Here is a 22,143-nt window from a genome sequence, read left to right as displayed (position 1 = left end):
CACCGCGCACCACATTCTGTTGGCAATCAATTTTAAATTACGACGTCGGCAAATAATGACTCTGCTGGAAGCTGCGCTGAGGGTATCGTAAATCTGCCCGAATCTGGCCAGCAAAGCAAAGTGCCGGCCAATTTGCATGTTCTAGCTGAGAAGAACACAAGTTGACAGAACAAATGGACACAAAGAAATGGTTTATGGACTTAGAACTTTAATGTCGGATGTCACTAGGAAGTTGAAATCAATTCTTAATTCCATCAATAAAGGGAACTTATCAGAAACGTATAAATCAGATATGCAAGCTTCCGGAGGCCTGGCGCCGTCAGCTTTGATTTATAACGCACAAAGGTCAGAACTCGAAACAGAAGTCAAGATTGTAGCCACTGATTGATATAATCTGATCCCAATAAAACTAACAATTTGCCACGCGCTCGACCATAGAACGGGAAGGGTGTTCGATCCAACATCCGTGACTTAATCCCATTCCAACGGGACACACTTTTTAAGTTGCGACGTGGGTGTTACTACTGTAATTAAAATGACCAAGGTATTAAATTCGCGATGATTCAACCTTCCTCGAAAGAATAACCGGATCCGCGTTCTTGACGTCAACGACCTCCAGATGCTCCGGTTCCTCAATCATACCACTTATAAGGACACCACCTACAGGCAAACGTATTAATTTTCATACTTCTGGCGATTCTTCAACTTTTAGAACGGTTCATGCAATAACGTAAAGTCAACCCACATTACCCGGGAACGGCAATCGAAATTGCGCTCTGCCAGATTTGGCATGGCACCATTTTACGGCCACTGTCGCACTTTGGCCACTCAACGGTTGAATGTCAAGCGCACGACTTTGTCATTGACATGAAATCTCCCCGGTTGATAAGCAGGCCCTACCCTAATGGCCATAAACAGTCGGTAGTCGGTCGACGGCACTACCAAATTTTCCACTAATTCAATGCCTTTGTGCCAAGCTGCCCATGATCACTATCTCCACCAGAATAGAGGCTCGTTAATTCAAAACTCATTACCTGATGCTGGGCGCGATGTTGCACAGCCGCAGCATGAATAGTAATGCCGAGATGCATCTTTTTGCTAACTTCTGTAATGAATTAACAACGCTAAAGAAGACTATCTGTTGGCAGCGGCAACTGATATCCATCTCGTGCTGTATTTAGTATTCACGGCAGCACCAAACGTGTCGCTACTTACTGGAGATATTAAATTCCCCGGTAGCATCTTCTCGGGGTAGATCTCTAGGCCACCTGCTGCGTGCGCCGTTGGTTGCCCATAAACGTGGAACTCCCGCTGAGGTACTAGGTTTTGAAATAATCGATCTTTTTTCCAATCTCTTCCGCAGAAAATGTACAAGCACAAACGAGACGCACCTCGTTCCGCAGTGGATCTGCCCAGCCACGTGCCCTCGGTTCCAACCCGCGGTCCAGTCACTCGTCCTCGGTGGACTTCAACTGTCCAGAGGAATTCGGTTACTATCCACACCCCACAGATTGCTCGCAGTACTATGTCTGCGTGTTTGGTGGGGCTCTGCAAGAGAGCTGTACCGGTGGACTGATGTACAGCCATGAGCTGCAAACCTGTGACTGGCCCCGAAATGTGGGCTGTGAAGCACAGGAAGTGAGCGGCCCATCCGCACCTTCCCGTGCTGTGACCCCTCGGGTGCCACAGGTTCTGTCGCGAATTCGATTCTCGTCGACATCGAGTGCAGTTTCGGGCCCATCGGGACCATCCGCACCTTCCGGCCCATCCGGTCCTAGTGGCCCGTCCGGACCAACCGGTCCCGAACCGTCGGCACCAGCCCGGATCCAACAGATTCATTCACTGCCACCGCCGCCACCACCAGCCAACATCAACCCAATCATCACCACTCGAGGACAGCCCAAGAACTCACCACAGGAAGACATTGCCAAGCTCTACGCGGAAGCTCACGATACTCTGCCTCCAGTCGAGGAGGAAGAATCTGACCGCCAGCAACGTGTCTACCGTGGCCAACCGAGCACCGTTACCCAGGTTCAGCGCGACCGTGACGGTATTCTGCAACAACCAAGTGTCAACGCTATCCCTACCCAGGCTAAAGTAGGTTCCTTTGCGTACAGTGCCCAGCCGCAGCCATTCAGGTGAGTTCTTCGCGTTCTACGCCTCTCCAAACTCGAGCACTAATCACAAACACACACTGCAAATTAAATGAAACTTTTACCGAGAACCACGACACAGGAAACTCAATGTTCCTTTTACCGTTACTATATATTTACCCTACCAAATTTCCTAAACTTCAACTTCCCTTCTCAAACTTGCACACAGTGACGATGACGCATTGCAAGACATTGACCAAGAGACGTCCATCCAAAATCCTCACGATCGCAAGAAGCGAGACGTGACCTCAGACGCCAAAGCGACATCCTCGGAAGACACCAAAGACAGTTCCATCGACCCGATCGCAAACAGCGAAATTACCGAAACACTCAAAGAAAACCACCAGGTGAAACGTGCTTCAGACTCTGGCGAGACGGCGATCGCCGGTGAGACCGATCAAGCTTCGGATCTAGATGAACTGGAGCAAGCTGCTGGCGGAGCAGAGAGCGCCCGAAGCGTCCGACAACTAAGGCCACTGGGAAACTGGCAGTACAGATCGTTGGACACTGCACTCTCCCGTCAGAATAACTTCGCTCAGAGCAGCTATGATCCGTTTGCTTTCATCTCGGCTTCTACACCGCCATCGTATCTCAAATCCGGAGCACGGTACTATCAGCCGCAGGCGTACAGTAAGAAAGAAATCACCAACAACTACAACGACTATCTCGAGGCGTACGTTAAAGCCAAACAAGGAAGCCAGTACCTGCGGCCAGTTGAAAGCCATAAGACCCAGGGAGGTCTCCAAAACTATAAAGCAGTTACCAAAATAACCCCCCAGGATACCATCCTGCCACTACTGATCTCCAACCAGTCACCGAGACCTCAGCAATACCAAACAGCATTTACTGCGGCCGCATTTGTCAACAATCATAACGGCAAGAAGTACACCACGCCCGTACCAGATCTCGACGACGAAACCATTCCCGACAATTTTGCGTTCTTCCATTTTGGAAACAGTTATTCCTCAACGCCCATCTCGGTCAACAATGGAAAACATTCTGTGAAGCTTAATCCACAACCAGTGGTTCAACAATCTCCTCAAAAGCTCTCTCAATCTACTCATCGTAGTCCTTTCATAGCGTTCAGCTCAGTTGGTGGGTTCTTCAACAACCAACCCACATCGAGTCCGATCAAGGAAACGTTCGTTGGTGTATCCAAGCATCCCGTTAGCTCTCAACCACAACCAAGCAAGAAAATCCTGGCTGGACCAAGCACTCCAGCACCTGTTTACGAGAGCGTTGGCAACTCAATTTTACCCAACAACGTCCGGTTTCCAATAACGACAGCAAAGTCCCCTGTTTCCGCCGTAGAATACTACCCTCAAAATGTCTACGTCAACTCGAAGAACTCTCAGCCGCATCAAGCATTCCAAAATTACAACGACAAACCAGTTACCGTGTATGAAGCATCGACGCCCAAGCCATCTGCGTATTTTGTAACAAAATCAACAAACGGATTCCAACCTATTGCCGTTTCAACAACTCCAAGATACTACCAGTCGGTCAAAGTACAGCCGGGTAGCGTTGAGTATAATCGATTCTTCGAAAGCATCAAAAAACTCACACATCCAACAGGTTGATACTAAATCGAACGGACTGCAGGACATCGGAACTCACTACGTGAAAAACGGAACAACGAATCTGCGGCCAGTTCCGGCGATCCCACAATACCAAACTGGCCTGTATTATAATCCGTCTTCGGCTAAGCCTACGCGTGATTACCAAGAGTACTATTATGACGATGATGAAATCGTTGGTAATCGCGATCACAAGTACGTCAAGAATACGCTGAATGGCAGTCGAAAGCCAAGTAATCCCAAGCGTCCTGTCGAAGATGATGATGAGTACTATGACGATGATGACGATGATGATTACGAGTACAGATATCCGGTAAACAAGTCAAAGTATACACCGATGACTGAAACCATGGCTCCAAGACCTTTGGGTAATTTGACCACGCCGAGACCTGCAGCTTCCGTGTCTGGTCATATCTTCTACAGTAATCACAAGTACGAAACAACCACGTGGCGTCCTCCTACCATGACTACCCCGTCACCGACGACCAGTGACATTCCACCAATAATTACATTCCCGGAGGATGTATTTCAAGGGATCAGACCATTTAACGATATTCCTCGTTATCTGAACAAATCAACAGCCCGACCATACACAATCAGGCAACGCATTCACAGACCAACCGCTATCCCGAACGCAAATCTCATTGACGAGACCACCTCGAAGGAACTGCTGCGCACAACAGCCAAGTCAATCAGTTCCAAGAGTGCGATCAAGACCACGACACAACCTCCAACCACCACCAGTACGACGACAACGCAAACGCCTGCGGTGACCCGAACCCGGACCACGACCGTAACTCCTTCAACCGGTGACTCGACCTCGCGTAAACGGTACACCATCCGACCGAACCGAGGCCAGAACCGCTGGCGTACTACTGAGACCCCCGAACAGCCCACGATTAGCACCAGACCGAACAAGAACCAGAACCATAACAATCGATTGGAACTCGATGAACGGCTTCCGAACAGGTACGAGTATTACTCTTCTACTCTTCTTCATTTTGCTCACACTTTTGTGTTTTCCTGGGGAAGAGATGTGTTGTTCTTGATTTGAGTGTGCTCCAAGCATCTCTAGCGGATTCCGGTGACCAAGACGCGTGTGTAAATATGTTTACTACTAACCACTAGATTTACTCCAGGGCGTTCGCCTGTGTAAATAGAACTTTTGCATACCACAGTCTGTTGTGTTTGCTGCAACGATGCATTGTGCCCAGTTACCCTAATAGCAAGTGAATGATGTTCCGCATGCTTGTCTTGTCGATGTGTCTGAGTTGTAACACACACCTGTGATTTATACCCCCTCCAGAGTTGAAACATCCTCGCCAGCTCCTAGCAGATACATCCCCGAGCAGCCGCAGAAAACTGTCCACAATCAGAACAAGAACTACTACAACACTAGCAACTACGACCCGTCGGCCTTCGATCAGTACTACGCGGTCTATGACGAAGATGTGGAGCTGTACAGAGATGTTGGTAAGTATTAACTTACTGCAGTGGAGAGTACTAGCAGCGGACTTTAATGGTTTGCCTCTTCGTAGAATATCAACCGCAGTACAATCAGAACAACCAACAGTCGTCCCAGCAGCCTCAGCGCCCGATCGTTACTTCCACCTACCGCCCGACCGTGGTCACTACCGTAGCTCCAACTTCTCAGCGCGAGCAACCCTCGTACGTCACTTCTCCCAGAACTACCTACCAGCAACGCCCATCCTATCAGGCCGATTACGATGATGCCCTTGTGTCTCAGGTATGATGTTGCGGACACTCTGGCGTCAAAAGTTCATGCAGTTTAGCGACCCGTTGTACAGAAACGAGACTAACCAATGATTCTTTACAGCTTGAAGATGATCGTTATAATCAGAAACAAACGCACACCCAACTCAGGTATTTCTTTTCAGTATTCCTTCTATTCTCTTACTACCTCTATCTACCATATGATTTAGTGCTTCTTAAAATTAGGTTTACGAAAAATCGATATAATTTTCTAACCATTTATTTACGCTATCTCCTTCCCTCAAAATCAAAAATACCAAAACCCAAACGAACAAAATTTTCAACCTGAAATTGGAATCGATCAATTGGTATGAACATGAACGATTCTTTCCTTGGGGATTGCTCCAAAAACCACAACAAAAAAACACATCAGGAACGAGTTGAACTCGATCTCTGACCGTCCGATTTTGGTATCGTCAACGATTCGTACCTTTAACAGTCCAAAATACCAGACAGCCTTCGTAACATCACCCGAACCGTTTTCACTTCCATCAACAACCACTACAAGAACCACTACAACAACAGCCACGACCACAACAACACCTGCTCCGCCACAGTACTATACAACAAGGTACAATAGACGGATCTCTCTGTCTCTGAGTGTGATCCGGGAAAGCCCTATTGTTTCTACTTAGCTGTTCAACTCACGCCAAAATTTCAACCAAAACAATCAAAAACTCATCGCTTCAAGTTCAAACCTTACCAAAAAAAACAAAATCAACCCAAATGGAATCATCGGTAGTTGTAGTGGGAGCATTTAGTTGTTAGAACAATCAGCCAAAACAAACAATTCTCGCCGGATAAATGGAAACTGTAGTGCTTCTCGTGCCATTGTTCTATATGTACCTCTTTACCCTTCCTAGATCCCACAATTGCCTCTTCCTATACCGTATTGTGTGTGTGTCCGTATGATGTTTGATGCTTTGTATCCTCTACTCCAAAATCAGTCTTTCCTTCGCAGCAGTTTGATTTCGCTTCAGACAAGCAACATTTCCACAGTAATCCTATACTATCTCCTAGAATTTGTACAAATACCAACAACTTTCTCAGAATGACCAGCTTTCGCTTACTTCATCATCATCATCTCATTTCGTGTGTGCGCTGTCAACGTTGCAAAGAGCAGATCATCATTCATCAAACTCGTTCAAAATCACTCACTCACGCACATACATACCAACATACGAATCCAAACAAAACTACAATGCCAGAATGTTAATTGTTATGTGTGTTACCCATTCGTGTACCTAAAACCCAACCCCTCTGAAACCGTTCGTCAACTCTAGCATGCCACTAATGCCAGCGGTTCTTGATCTTCCAAGTCCTCAGTCCCTCGTGTCCCCGAATGTTTGAATGCAAACCGTTGACTAATCGAATGTTGCTAACCTGTTCAGTTCGAAGGGTTTTTTTGGAAAATTTGACCCCAGGAATGTTTTCTAACACACCTCAAACCTTCCCGCTCTCGCCTGTGTCTAACACCATAAATGTATCTGTTTGTTCTCAAAATTGTCTCAAAAACACCGTTTCTAAAATTCCAACCAATGCTGTTTATTCCAACAGATCATCACAATTGGATGAAAAAGCAATAAATCAACCCCAAATCAATAATATTAACACTCGCAGCACGCGCGAGTTCCTCCACCACCACGGAGACTCCCCTCCTAGTGTCCTTTTCCCCATCCTCGTACACATCCCGATCCCCCTCCTATGTCACGAGTACCAGCTCGAGCATTTACAGACCTAGCACCACAAGCAGTACATTTAAACCCACGACCAAAACTACAACCACAACAACCACAACTACAACTACACACAAACCTGCTCTTGCCCTGTCTCGCGACAGTGACGCTAGCGACAGCAAATCCTACCAGGTCCCACCGGAAATCAAGTTCCATCCCATCCCAGAGGACAGTTACTACGACGATGATGAATATCCACTAGGCAAGACACGGTACGAATACGAAGCTCACGAAGACGACAGCAGCAATGATCCGTCGGATAAAAAGTTCATTACCCAAAAGTTACTCCCCGTTAATCCGCCTGCGTTCTCGAGCTACGGTTCGTCAGCAATCCGTGAAGATAGTCCGTTTTCCTATGATCAGCCGAAACATTACTTTTCATATTCGTTCAACAAGTCCCCTTCGTCGTCGACCACGAGTACTACCACGACGGAGAGAACAACAACGACTTCCACTACCACAACCTCGACCACAACTCCAAAACCGGTCACTCAGCGTCAAAAAATTCAAAGCTACATCGTCACCGATGTTGAGCCGGAAAGCTTCAAACCTCACAGATATCTTCCATCATCTTCCGTAGCTCCCGTCGTTTCGGACTATGACGGAAGCTATCTGAATCCTAGCATTCGTACTCGTGGACAGAACACCTTCCTTAAAGCTCTCGGCACTACGCTTTCTGCCACGCAGCAATCCACAATCGCTACCTCCACCACGTTTGCACCTGCTTTCGCTTACTCCTCGGTAGCACCCGTCCAAGTCAAACCATCCGCCCCTGCACCATTTGACTCGAAGAAAACCGTTAAACTTACGTTGAGTACCAGCCTCGGCGGATCCCGGGTTTCTGAACCGGTCGGCTCCACGCAATCTCCACGATACTTTATCAATCAAGATCAGTTCGATGCAAACAACACGTTTCGGTTATCACTCAGTACCAGCCTTGGCCATAGTACAACAACCACAACTACTAGAGCTCCCTTCTCGCCCTCTTTTCCAAGATACGATGGCAAACTTGACCAGACAAGCTACCGTATCATACATTCTAGCCCTATTTCTTCTGATCCAACCACTTCTACTGAACGTCCCACTGCCGGACCAACACGATATGAAATAAATCCGGAAGATTTCGAGAGCAGCAAAACCATCCGATTGACCCTTAGTACTGGATTGAACGGTGGAAGCCTGACAGTATCAAAGGGAACCGTTGAGGCTGTTGAACCCTCTTCACACACCCCAAAGTATTCTCAGTTCACTGTTTCCGATGCAGTCACAACAACGACCACGGAACCAACAACTACCACCACAACAACACAGCCCACCACCAAAGTCCCTCGGTACTTCCCAAGTTCCACTTTCCTTCCAACGCGTCCCCGCCCCTACCAAGGTCGTGTCGAAACGGTTCCATTCACCCGGTCAAACTCGCGACCTACAAAGGTTAGCTTCCGCGATACTGATCCTACGTCTTCCAGCGAGTGGGTGCCTTCTTACCCCGATAAAGTTTTCTCTAGCCCCCAAACAAACACACTTCAAGAGCAGGACGAGTCGGAACCAGACGATGCGCTAATTCCATCCAAAACCGAAGTTGCCTACGAGGAACAGCTGGAAGTGCGCACTCCTCCCCCAACTAGATTTCCTCCTCGAATCCCGTCACCTCCAACGGCGGCTGTCGATGCGAAGAAAATTGCCGAAGCTGTACAAACTTTCACCTCGCGAGGTTTAGTGTTCAAAGAAGCGCTGAACAAAACGCTTGAGCCTACCCCAGCCAGTCGCGTTGTGGTGTCCCCGTTCAAAAGTCTAGAAGTGCAGCGTCAAACCACCTCGGATAAGCCATTTGCGTATTCCACTTCACGTGTGATGTCCAACATTTATCGATCTACCACTGAGTCCCCTAGGGAATCGCCACTCAAGAGTTACTTCCTCATAACGGCGGCGCCAAAGTTGGCTGCTTTTAGTCGGTCTAGCACTGTAAATGGTATCAGTGCATTCCCGGAGTATACCACTGAACCTACTACGAGCACTACACAGAGCACCACTCTCTCAACCACAACCACTACAGAACCAACAACAACAACAAGTACTACTCCACTAACCACAAGTACAACCGTTACATCTACCACATTTGCCACGTCCACAGAAGACACTACCACTTCTACGGTTCGATCGACGGAAGTCTACCGCGGACGATACCGCCCGGTATTCAACCTGGCGCGATCTTCGGAAGCTTCGGATGAAGTCACCACCCCTAAGTATCGCCTCCGCAATCGGGGTCCTCCAAGACGGACCTACACCCGATTGAGGCCAACAGCACACTTAGCTAACGCTAGTTTACCCTTTACTAACACCGAGAGCACCGTGCTTTCCATTTCCTCTGAGTACTCTGATCGACGGGTTAGCCCTTCGGAGGCGCCCTCGATCTCTTCCTCCACAGGTTCGTATCTGAACCGTATTAGCACGACCGAACGGTCTCACTATGATAGTGAAGTCTCGCCAGTTAAGGCGTCCCATTACAAGTCACGTTTTAGTGACGATAGCTTTAAGAAGACAACAGTCCCTTCCGAGAATGTGACCTTGTCGACGGAGACGAAAACAACCACGACGGAAACTGAACCCGTTCATGTGGTGCAGATTACCGACAAACCAGTGTACTATACCAGTTATCACCTGACATCGACTGAACTGAACCCATTTGGACCTTCCTCTAACAGCAAGACTGAGTCGACGACGAAGAAATTCCGTGCAACCGTTGAAATGCCCGAGATGAACATACCCACCGAGAAGGAACTGCTGTCCTATCAGCAGGAAGACAGTTCCAGCCACGAAGAGGAAGACGAAGAAGATGAGGATGACGAAGAAACGCACCCAGAGGACCTGGCGGATTACTCGTATCTGGAAACGACGAACGCTGCATCGACAAGTACGACGACACCATCGACCACCACGACGACCACGACGTTTAAGGCGCCGACAACGACCGCTGGTCGAACTAGCGGACCTTACAAACCGCACTACCGATCGTCCAAGCGTTACACGACTTCGACTACGACGACGGAACCAACGAGCACAACTTTGAGCACATCCACTCCCCGGTATACATCAAGTACCACCCAAAGACTGAACCTCACCACGTCGACCCAGGCTGTGCCCAGCACGTCACAGTTGCCGACCAGTTCTACGTCCGCCGCCAGTTACGAAGAGGACGAAACCGATGACGAAGACGAAACCGACGAACAACCGTTCCCAAGTTCCAACGTCACCATCACCTCCAATACCACTCCCCGCTTACCCACCACAACATACTCCATGAACAAGCTCCCACCGCGCGCATCCAGGGTCAATAATGCCATAAAGACCACAATTGCGGCCGCACAGCTGCCACGCCGATATAGCAAACCATCAGCCGGGAAAAGCATACAATGTACAGAAAACTCACTTTCCGCCAAGTGCAACGAAATCCCGTCGAGGTACTGAACCAAAATCAACCAACCAATCAACTTTCTTTTGTTTAACTCACCCTCAACAAACAAACAAACAAACAACAACAACACTGCAGCAACAACCAACAACCAAGTCCAAAACTTGTGTAAAACGCATAAAAAACGGTTGTTGCTTTAAAAAACTTTTCTACTACCATGATTTGTTACCAAGTATTCTAGTTTACACCTGTTGTTGTTAATAACTTGTTTCGTTAGGACGCAAAAAAACACACACACACCGCCAAATCACCATATTAGTTGAGCTCTGCCAAAGTTACCTTTCACGGTCACCTGCCACCAGCCAAAACGCCACCAAAACTCACCCACCCACCACCAATTGCTACTTCTCACTTACTTTCGTTTCACCTGTTTGTTAGTTTCTTAGATATGTAGTTGTTATCAGCATAGTTTGTAATACGGTCGCGAGGAAGACATTTTAACACCCACTCTTGTCAAGTGTTTTCTTTCTTTCTTTTGTACTTTTATGAGTATTTTTGAGTAGTTGGTTATAAGAGGGTTTGAATTGTAAGGTGTTTGTTGAAAGAATATAAATGTGCTAAAAAATTGTGTTTAAAAAAAACTTTTGTTTCAATTGGAGCCTAACATTTCACAAGGGCACATAACTTTTGTAAACAATTGTGTATCGCTTTCACTCAAATGACAGTTTACATAAGGTGTGAAAGGGACACACTCTTGTTTAAAAAAGTTATGTGCCCTAATGAAATGGCAAGCACGAATTGTTCGTCCAAATTTTTATTATTATTTTTTTTTGATTTTTTTTTTATTCTTCTCTACTAAGATAATAAAAAATAATGTTTGATAAAGTGCACTCTAAAACCATCACCACTTTTCTGAAATGCGACATTATTTCACAAGCCCCCTTATAACCAATATTGATAAAGGTTTAGACTTGTTAGGTCTTAAAATTTTGCAATTCATTCCATAGGCTTCGTAGTAGGATAACTTTCCTTAAGTTGTTATAAAATGTTGTAGTGTTTAACCTTAAAATTTGTTAGTGGTCTAGATGTTTTATTAAAATTCTTTGGTATTGTTTAAGACGGGTGGTCTAGAAAGGTTTAAAGAAATTAAAAAGCGTTCAAACACACACCTCAAATCACCACGGCAGATCAGTCTGAAGACGCGGGTTCTGCTGCTTACGCTTGGGAGCTTCTGGCAGCGTCCACACATTTTCCGGTGTTTGTGACACTTTTCATGTAACTTTCGGGGTGAATGTAGTTTCATCATGGGTTCACCATCATTATGCCATCTCTGTCGCGTTCACTTGCAGAAAAGTAATGCCGAAATCAAACTATGAGAATGTCTGCAAATATTTGTCCAAAAACTTAAAAAAAATACAGAAACTTAAAAATATTGATTGAATCACAGTAATTTTTTGCCTTTTTATTGAGTTTTTTGCTAGTAACCTTTGTGTGTTATAATCCTTTTACTTTTGATGTTTCAAATATTTTGTTTTCTTTTATAAGATAAAAACAAATCTCTGGTCATAAAATCTGTCTTAATATGTAATTTATTGAACAATGAACATTCATTTTATATTTTTACTAAATCATAATTTGAAAATCGACTTCATAAGATTTATCAGTAGTCAAGGAACAATTATGAAAAAGGGTTTTAGATTTTGCAAAAAGGCAAACAAATATGACGATTATAAAATTTGCTGAAAAAAATTAGCAAAGCCGTAAGCCAAAGACAACAACAAAAATTATTTTAAATATTTGATCATGACAAAATATTTCAAAACACCTGCAAATGACAACATGCAACGATTGCGATTCTTTCTTAAACTTAAACTTCTAATACATCTTCAAATTTACAAGTCTTCACCAAACCACCTAAATCTGTACAAAAAGTTACAGCTACAACGTGACAAGTCCACCACTGAATCTTCTAGCTAGTGATCACAACTAAACCCCAAAAAAACGCTTTCTCAAAACAAGCGAAACTATACCCGCCACCACTGACTGGTGTTCTTCAAGCATCAAGAACAACAACAGCAGCAGCAGCAGTGTGCGGCTGAGAGCATCGCGAATCAACCTTCTCCCACCTGTCGCTTCCTGTACACAAACCCCCCACACTCTGTATCCCACCCCTACCAGTCCGGACCAAACTCACACAGCGCCTACACACTCACACACGTACCAACAGAATACACACTCTAATCATGCTCACAAATCACCCCGTCACACATCACCTCGCCCCGACTCCCAAGTTCCCAAGTTCATCTTCCGAGTGCTTACCTGGTTCTTCTCTTCCGCGTTTACTTCCCGTACCGTGCACCGTAGCGTACTTCTAATACATCTGTGTAGTCCCTAACGAGCGGTTCTGCTCATTCTCTAACCTTCCGCTATGTTCTAATCCTGTTAGTAGTCGAGTCTAATCCCTTAATGATGGCATCAGTAGATCATCGATTCGCGTAGCTCTCACTCTCTGGATTCTCATCGTACACATCGGCTTCGCTTAGTGCTCGATCGTACCTCGAAGCTTACTCTTGTCCTAACTCTACCGGTTCTAATGCTCTGCCTCACACACCTGTTGGCTATTACTTGGTTCTCACCTGGAGTCGACGCGCTGCGCTGTGTAGCCCTAACCTGCAGAAACGTCTGCCCTTCTGTCTAGCGTGGCACTAAGTCTCACCGCCATCACAAGCCACCAACCACAAGCTCTACCATGTGCCGGATGTGTTACGCTAACTAATCTCATTCATAAGACATGAGCTTTCTACCAACTAGTGCAGTAGTAGTGTGTCGCTTTGGATCCGATACGTGGATTTAGCTTCCGAGTTATGACTAATACTGGTTCTGTTTTCCCCCTCAATCTCCGTCCCCAATGCGCGGTGTCTTCCGGACACTTGACCACAAACCCTCTAGAGTAAGCAGCAACAGCAACAGCAACCGTAATCGTGGAAACTCACAATACAACACCGATACCCAATCGACGATCTCGGCCAACAGAGGAACTCATCCACCGTGAGTGACTTAGTAGAGCCTTGCTTTACACGGAACTCATACCTACCGTTGTTGCTTTTGTCTTCGCAGACGCGCCCGCCCAACGCTGAAGCCAGCCCAGACGATTGTCTCGAAGGCACAGGAGTTCATCGACATCTACCGCAATCTGCCGACCCGTCCGGAGCCCCTGTACCCGCAGCCGACCCCGGACAAGACGGCCGCCAAGTGCCGCAAGGACGTGTGCCAGCTGCCCGATTGCTATTGCGGCGGAAAGGACATTCCCGGCGATTTGCCCGTCGAGCAAGTGCCCCAGATTGTGCTGCTCACCTTCGACGACTCCGTTAACGACCTGAACAAACAGCTGTACCAGGACCTGTTCGAGCGTGGCCGCGTGAACCCGAACGGATGCCCCATCACCGCTACCTTCTACGTGTCGCACGAGTGGACCGACTACAGCCAGGTGCAGAACCTGTACGCCGATGGACACGAGATGGCATCCCACACCGTTTCGTAAGTAGCGCTAGATTATGCAACGAATTGATGGATATTTACTCGCGAGCCTTTTCCCTCCCCACTTACAGGCATAGCTTCGGTGAGGCCTTTTCGCCGAAAAAGTGGGCCCGTGAAGTTGCCGGCCAGCGTGAGATTCTGTCCGCGTACGGTGGCGTCAAGCTGGACGACGTGCGTGGAATGCGCGCTCCGTTCCTGTCCATCGGAGGTAACAAGATGTTCAAGATGCTGCACGACTTCAACTTCACGTACGACTCGTCCATGCCGGTGTACGAAAACCGTCCGCCAAGCTGGCCGTACACGCTGGACTACAAGATCTTCCACGACTGTATGATTCCGCCCTGCCCTACCAAGAGTTATCCAGGTGAGTACTACGAAGGAGACCGTCCCGTCAAGAACCTAAATCTAATTCTGTGCTTCCCGCAGGTGTTTGGGAGGTCCCTATGGTGATGTGGCAGGACCTGAACGGTGGCCGCTGCTCGATGGGCGACGCCTGCTCGAACCCGCCGGACGCCGAGAACGTGCAGAAGATGATCATGAAGAACTTCGAGCGGCACTACACCACCAACCGGGCACCATTCGGACTGTACTACCACGCCGCCTGGTTCACGCAGCCGCACCATAAGGAGGGCTTCATACAGTTCCTGGACGAGATCAACGCGATGAAGGACGTGTACATCATCACCAACTGGCAGGCCCTGCAGTGGGTGCGCGACCCGACCCCGCTGTCCCGCATGAACTCGTTCCAGCCGTTCCAGTGTAACTATCAGGTAAGGACTTTTACTGTAAACGCTCAAACCCCGCTGGTTTGACACCAACTGTTGTCAAACGAACGGGGTCACTTTTTAGTTACCCCTTTTACATGGAGTTCACACACACTTTGTTTTGATAGTGTGTGTGAGCGCCGTGTAAAAAGTGACAGTTCGTCACTTTTTAGTTTGACTTTGACCAACGAAGGGGTACAAACTAAAAAATGTCCAACGAAAAAATGACCAATCACCGGGGGTTGAGTGTATAACGATGATCATACATGAGATATGGTTGCCAGATCTGCATGTTTTTCACTCGTTTGGTCATTTACATTCAATATGTTGAAATCTGGATTCAGAAAAGCACGTCACTTGAGGAAGGGTTCAATCAAATCAAACCATCCACATTAACGACCCCGGGTCTTTTGTGGTCTCTATTGCAAGTTTCTGCTCGAACCTAGGAGTCCGAAGGCTTGAATGGGGAGAGCACCCAAACCTCTTTCTACTCCACGGAACCTTCCACTCCAGTGTTTGAACTGACGACCTTCGGATTGCGAGTCCAACCGCCGCCAGCGATTCCACCGGAGTAGGTTTGGTTTGGTGTGTTGTTTGTACTTGTGGCATGGAGACGACTCCTGCACCTGGAATGACTTAACGGCCTAACAACCAAGGCCGGGGCCGATATTTTACTTCCTCATCCTATTGAGGAAGGGTTGCCAGATCTTAATTGTTTGTACCCGATAAACATTAAGTAAAATTAAATAGAAGATCTGGCAACAAGGTTAAATGTTAGAACTGCGTGAGAAATATTCATTGAACTTTTTACAACGAGATGTTAAAATCTTGTAAAAAATGCATTCCGGATCAAAATTTCTTTGAAAAACATCATTAAATAGTTCTTAAAATTTTAAAATTGGCAACACTATCATGCGACGCCAATAACCAAGTCATAAATTTCTACCAGAATTTTGGGATTGGTTGCAAATTAAATCAAAAATCATTTTTCTGAAAACAGAAAATGTGTAATGTAGAAAGAGCATAACCAGCATCACTGTTTGGAAATTAAGAAACTTGGGTAGAAATTGTTGATCTTAAAATGGCTTCCGTCTCCTCGTTAACCTATCCGACAAGTTATAAAGTTTTAAGATCTGGCTAACTTGTCATCAGTTAATTTAAAAAAAAGACCATAAAAATTTGATTTCATTACTTTTAGTTTTTCAAGTTATTTTGATTTTTTGAGTTGTTACTTTTTACACCCAGAACTGGGCATCGGCATATGAGAGGATAAAGAGCACGGTTTGGTAGTAAAATGGTACTGTTTGCGGACGGAGAGGATAAATCCCGAAATTACCGAGAGTACTTTACCCATGGGTTCATTTTCCAAAAAAAGTTCATCTATAAAAAAAAGTACCGGTGCCGAGACTCTTACCCAAGACCTTCGGCATATTGTACCATACCTTTGCCGTATGGGCCACCATGATTCGGTGACCAAGTGACGGTCATTCGCCCATATAAGCCACTCAATAGGATGTACTGTTTTAATGAACGAATGAACACGCGACAGGTCTATACTCTCGCAAAATAGTACTTTCCGCATGTTTCCTTTCGGGAGGACTATCCTCTCGTTCTTTAACTTTGAGTGTAGGATTTATTAATAACACAAAATAAATGTATTAATTTCTTCTTAAGGCTTTGTATTTAACACAAGCTCGAAAATACAGTCATGCCTCGGTTTTGCACGCCTCGGTTTTGCACTGCCCCGGTTTTGCACCGTTCAGCTGCCTCGGTTAAGCACAGCCCAGTGCTTAACTGAAGCACAGAGCTTATGGGATTTTGGCTATATGGGAGACATTGGCTATAATTCTATGAATATTCATGCAAACATCAAAAATTATAGTGTTTTGGAATCGGGATGATATCAGCTATCCATTAAAATTATAATTTCATGAATTTTTTTACAAAAATACGTATTTTTCCTGTATTTTGAAAATGCATATTAGAGAAATCTAAAGAAACCAAAAATATATTGATATTGCAATATGGGTATCAAATGATCAGGTTTTTTTTCATACATTTTGGATGTTTTTTAGAAAATACTGAAAACTTTCACAAAACTACGTATTTTCGAAAAAAATACTCAAAATTTCAATTTTTACAATATGGGTATCAAACGATCGAGATTTTTTCATACATTTTGAATGTAATAGCAACATTTTTAGAAAATACTGAAAATTATCACAAAACTACGTATTTTCGAAAAAATACTCAAAATTTTAATTTTTACAATATGGGTATCAAACGATCGGGATTTTTTCATACATTCCGAATGTATTAACAACATTTTTAGAAAATACTCAAAATTTTCACAAAACTACGAATTTTTGAAAAAAGGTACTCAAAATTTCCGTTTTTACAATGTGGGTATCAAACGATCTTGATTTTTTCATACAATTCGAATTTAATAACAGCATTTTTTTAAATACTCATAATTTTCACAAAACTACGTATTTTCAAAAAAAATACTAAAAATTTCAATATTTACAATATGGGTATCAAACGATCGGGATTTTTTCATACATTTCGAATGTAATAACAACATTTTTAGAAAATACTCAAAATTTTCACAAAACTACGTATTTTCAAAAAAAAATACTCGAAATTTCAATATTTGCAATATGGGTATCAAACAATCGGGATTTTTTCATACATTTCGAAAGTAAAAAAAATAAAATACTTAAAGTTTTCACAAAACTACATATTTTCACAAGAGGTATCAAATGTTCGGGATTTTTTTATACATTTCAAAAGTTTTAACACAAATTTGTGAAAATATCCAAATTTTCACAAAACTACGTTTTTAAAAAAAATACCCCAAATTTCAGTTTTTTACAATATGAGTATAACATGGTTGAGATTTTTTCATTAATTGTTTCTTTGTATCGTCAACGGAAATTTTAAGTATTTTTTCGAAGATACGTAGTTTTGTGAAATTTTTTAGTATTTTCTAAAAATGTTGTTATTACATTCGAAATGTATGAAAAAATCCCGATTGTTTGATACTCACATTGTAAAACCGGAAATTTTGAGTACTTTTTTTCAAAAATTCGTAGTTTTGTGAAAATTTTGAGTATTTTCTAAAAATGTTGTTATTACATTCGAAACGTATGAAAAAATCCCGATCGTTTGATTATTGCAAACATCGAAATTTTGAGTATTTTTTCGAAAATACGTAATTTTGTGAAAATTTTGAGTATTTTCTAAAAATGTTGTTATTACATTCGAAATGTATGAAAAAATCCCGATCGTTTGATACCCATATTGTAAAAATTGAAGTTTGAGTATTTTTTTTAAATACGTAGTTTTGTGAAAATTTTGAGTATTTTCTAAAAATGTTGTTATTACATTTGAAATGTACGAAAAAATTCCGATCGTTTGATACCCATATTGTAAAAATGGAAATTTTGAGTATTTTTTTCAAAAATCCGTAGTTTTGTGAAAATTTTCAGTATTTTCTAAAAATGTTGTTATTACATTCGAAATGTATGAAAAAATTCCGCTTGTTTGATACCCATATTGTAAAAATTGAAATTTTGAGTATTTTTTTCGAAAATACGTAGTTTTGTGAAAATTTTGAGTATTTTCTAAAAATGTTATTGTTACAACCAAAATGTATGAAAAAACCCTGATCATTTGATACCCATATTGCAATTACAATATATTGTTGGTTTCCTTAGGAAAAAAAATATGCATTTTCGAAATACAGGAAAAATACGTATTTTTGTGAAAACTTTCATGAAATAATAATTTTAATGGATAGCTGACATCATCCCGATTCCAAAACACTATAATTTTTGATGTTTGCATGATTTTTCGTACGATTAAAGCCAATGTCTCCCATATAGCCAAAATCCCATAAGCTCTGTGCCTCGGTTATGCACGCCTCGGTTTTGCATCCCCCATAAGTGGTGCTAAACCGAGGCACGTCTGTACTTGAAATTATCATCGTACAACTTTGACATTTCGACACTTTTCACCCTCCAAACAGGACCGCCCCAAGCGCTGCAACAACCCGAAGGTGTGCAACCTGTGGCACAAGTCTGGCGTCCGGTACATGCGCACGTGCCAACCCTGTCCGGAGATCTATCCGTGGACCGGCAAGACCGGCATCCGCTCGTCCCGGATCGACAACGACATCGAGGTGGCCGACACGAACTAAGTCAGAGGAAACGGGAAGAAAATGGAAGAAGCAAGGAGGAGATCGAGATCGAGTTCGAGAACACAGTGAAGAGATCGGATCAGATCGGAACTGCAAATATCGTGTGGGAAACAAGAATAAGTTTGTTTTGTGTAGTTAATGGGATATTTTATACGGATTTGTTAGCGAGAAAATGAAATGAGTCAAGCAAAAAAAAAGCAAAAGCACCCATCCGGCAGAACTTCCGGCGGAACGAGGGGGCCACCTTGGTTGAAAAGCAGCAAACACTCTCACACCTGGAGAGAAAAAAAAATGTATCAAAAGTCTAGCTGATTCTTTTCTTTTTTCCGGTTGCAGGTTAAAAGAAGAGTAATCCAACTATGATCTTTTTGCTTGTTTCTTTTTGTTGTGTTAAAGTTTGAGAAATGGTGTGTCGAAGCAATAGGTGGACCCCTTGCGCACGTGGGAGATGTTCCGAATGTTCGCGGTGGTGTGGCAAAAACTGTTCACGAAAAACTTACCTAGGATTATTTTACTGTTCAACTGTACGAGTAAATGAAAGCTTCGCACTCACTTTTTCACCTACACACATAATTGGTAATTTATTATTAAAAGTACCGTCGAGAACCTGCGTTTCGACCTTCATTCTTCATCAAACGCGAGCTGAATGAAGTTCTTTTGATATTATAGTAACTGTTAAGATATTTTTTTTAATTTTCCCACTTGACGAGTTCATACTTGTACATACGATATCTACTTGAAATCTAAAAAACGAGGAGAGTTCCATTAAGCAATCAAGACAAATACTCACTCAATAGTTTAACACTAGATGAATCCGTAATTATTAAGACTTTTTTCGACAAAACAAATCGGACCATGGTGGAGAACCAACGAAACAAAAATGGTGAAACGTAGCACTGCCATAAAACGGGAGGTTTGCCCCTTCAAAAAGTCCACACGCTGCACTGTAAGCTAACAAAGAAAAGTTAAAGAAAAATTTATATTACGCTTTCGTAACTGTTCTAGTAAGTCAGTAAACGCAGTTAGTTAGGTGTCCGAATCCATCGCTGGAACATAACCTGATGAAAAAAAGCAACAAAATCCATCTAAATCACTCGTCTATCAGAGAATATATGTACATCGCGAGTAACCTTCAACCTTTGTAAATTTTAATTTCGGAAACTTTTCGCCTCGGTGATGGATTGCATACCTTGCTAACTGGGCAACTAATTGAACGACAAAAAATCGAAACATTTCGAAAAAAACAATTTGCGGGCAGACTCGAAGAAATCGACGAAAAACATTGAATATAAAACGACACAATTGAGATAGTGATATATTTATAGCTAGTTAGACAATAAATTATACATTGCTGAGCTAGGAAAATCCTTATCGTGTAAGTCAAAAAGAAAACCAGAAAGCAATCTATTGTACATAAGAAACGTTTATTCATCGAATTATTTTTACTACACATTTTTCATAGTTATCGCCTAGGCTGCGCACAGCTGCAAATGTGCAACACTACAGAGTTCGACTTCTTGAGTTTAGGGAACATATATATTTGTTAGAGTTTTGTGTTTTTTTCCTTACGAATCTTGCGCACATTGAAGCTCCTCTGAACCCCTTCTCTATTACGCCTCAATTAAAAAAAAAACTATATTGCGCTGCCGCTTTCCAACAGAGTCCACTCTCTACATTTCACTTCTCACTTAGTTTTGTACGATAGTGATAACACGAGCGAAATAAACTGAAGCTCGAACCGAAAGACGTTTGAAACTCTTTACCGGGAATGTATTTTGTTCGAAAGCAGTGATATGAAAATATACAGTTTGACAAAGACAGGTACGAGGTCCGGCGGACGTCTCGAGTGTGGAAACATATATATGTGACAAAACAGAAAAGTGAGTGTTAAACGGAAGTGATTCAATAAAACATGACAAATTTTTAATAAAGAGAGACGCGTGTTTGATTTTTATGGTGCAGTTGTTGAAGAATTTCCGGAAAACAAAAAAAATATTCATGATTTGGCATAATTTTGAATCTAGCATCAAGTTTCTTGTTTCAGAGTTTGAACAAAAGCCTATCTGCATGCATACTGATCAAATTCAGAATAAATGTACTAATTCCAAAATGTTTAAAACTTTTGCACTCGTTGCAAAATCTCGTGAAAAGGTTGATATTTTCAGGGGGTTCTGGTTTTCAAGAGCTATTTTATGACATTATATACGAGTCAAAGAGTAGGAACTGTTATGAAATTATAGTCTCACAACAATCTAATAATTCAAATACAACTATAAATGTATTTAAGCAAATGCAATGTTTTAAGGGAACTACAAATGTACAAGGTAAATTGATTTTATTTGTATTGTTTTATTTGGAACAAACTTCGTGGGGGTTTTCCCTACGATCAATGAAGCCATTTTGTGTTCGGTTCACTCAAATAGGTCGGAAAATCTGCAGGAATTTTCTGATCGATTCGGTGCCTTCAGCAAAGTTGAAGGTATTGAAAATAAAGGCACACGGATTTTTGACATTTTTTTTATTAATTTTTTTTCTCATAATAATCGAGGGGGTCAAAAAAAAGGATAAAAATTTAAATTACGAGCCATGGTTTCAACATTTTAATGAAAAAAGTGTTTTAAAATGCATTATACACCTGTCCAGTTGTTTTGCCATCATTAGTTTCCAAAATACCTATGTATTGACGAAAGTTTTATTTTTTTGCGAAAATTATTTTTTGCGGTGCTGTACATTAGAATTTCATAAAAATGTTAAACATTTTTTAAACAGCCCAAACATGCTTAATATGATTATCAATGCAGAAAAATGCATTTTCGATTGTTTTCAGTTGATTAGACTTCTAGTTTCATGGAAATTTTGAAGTTTTGGAAAGATATTTTTTTTGCCCCCTGATTTTTCAGACCAATTTTGAAGGGGGGGTGACATAAACTAAATATTTGCAAAGGCCTAATTCAATTTATCTTATTATTGATATTTAAAAACAGAGCGTAATA

At 43.0% G+C, this 22,143-nt stretch overlaps 1 protein-coding gene across 1 annotated transcript in view; it reads left to right on the top strand.

Annotated features, from left to right (window-relative positions):
- The window catches only part of LOC6052100 (mucin-5AC), a 307,240-nt gene extending 286,155 nt beyond the window's left edge, over positions 1 to 21,085 (top strand). Inside the window, 14 exon segments of the mRNA XM_038258333.1 lie at positions 1,364 to 2,138; positions 2,323 to 3,706; positions 3,708 to 4,699; positions 5,037 to 5,203; positions 5,269 to 5,477; positions 5,568 to 5,614; positions 5,877 to 6,074; positions 7,061 to 7,081; positions 7,083 to 10,697; positions 13,598 to 13,696; positions 13,766 to 14,185; positions 14,257 to 14,549; positions 14,612 to 14,955; positions 18,980 to 21,085. Coding sequence (XP_038114261.1) covers positions 1,364 to 2,138; positions 2,323 to 3,706; positions 3,708 to 4,699; positions 5,037 to 5,203; positions 5,269 to 5,477; positions 5,568 to 5,614; positions 5,877 to 6,074; positions 7,061 to 7,081; positions 7,083 to 10,697; positions 13,598 to 13,696; positions 13,766 to 14,185; positions 14,257 to 14,549; positions 14,612 to 14,955; positions 18,980 to 19,150 — 8,735 coding nt within the window. The 3' untranslated portion in view covers positions 19,151 to 21,085.
- The last annotated feature ends 1,058 nt before the right edge of the window (positions 21,086 to 22,143 follow it).

Source organism: Culex quinquefasciatus, chromosome 2, assembly GCF_015732765.1.
Source record: "Culex quinquefasciatus strain JHB chromosome 2, VPISU_Cqui_1.0_pri_paternal, whole genome shotgun sequence".
Classification (NCBI taxonomy): domain Eukaryota; kingdom Metazoa; phylum Arthropoda; class Insecta; order Diptera; family Culicidae; genus Culex; species Culex quinquefasciatus.
Note: the sequence above shows the minus strand (reverse complement) of the source record. Positions and strands in the feature narration are given on the sequence as shown.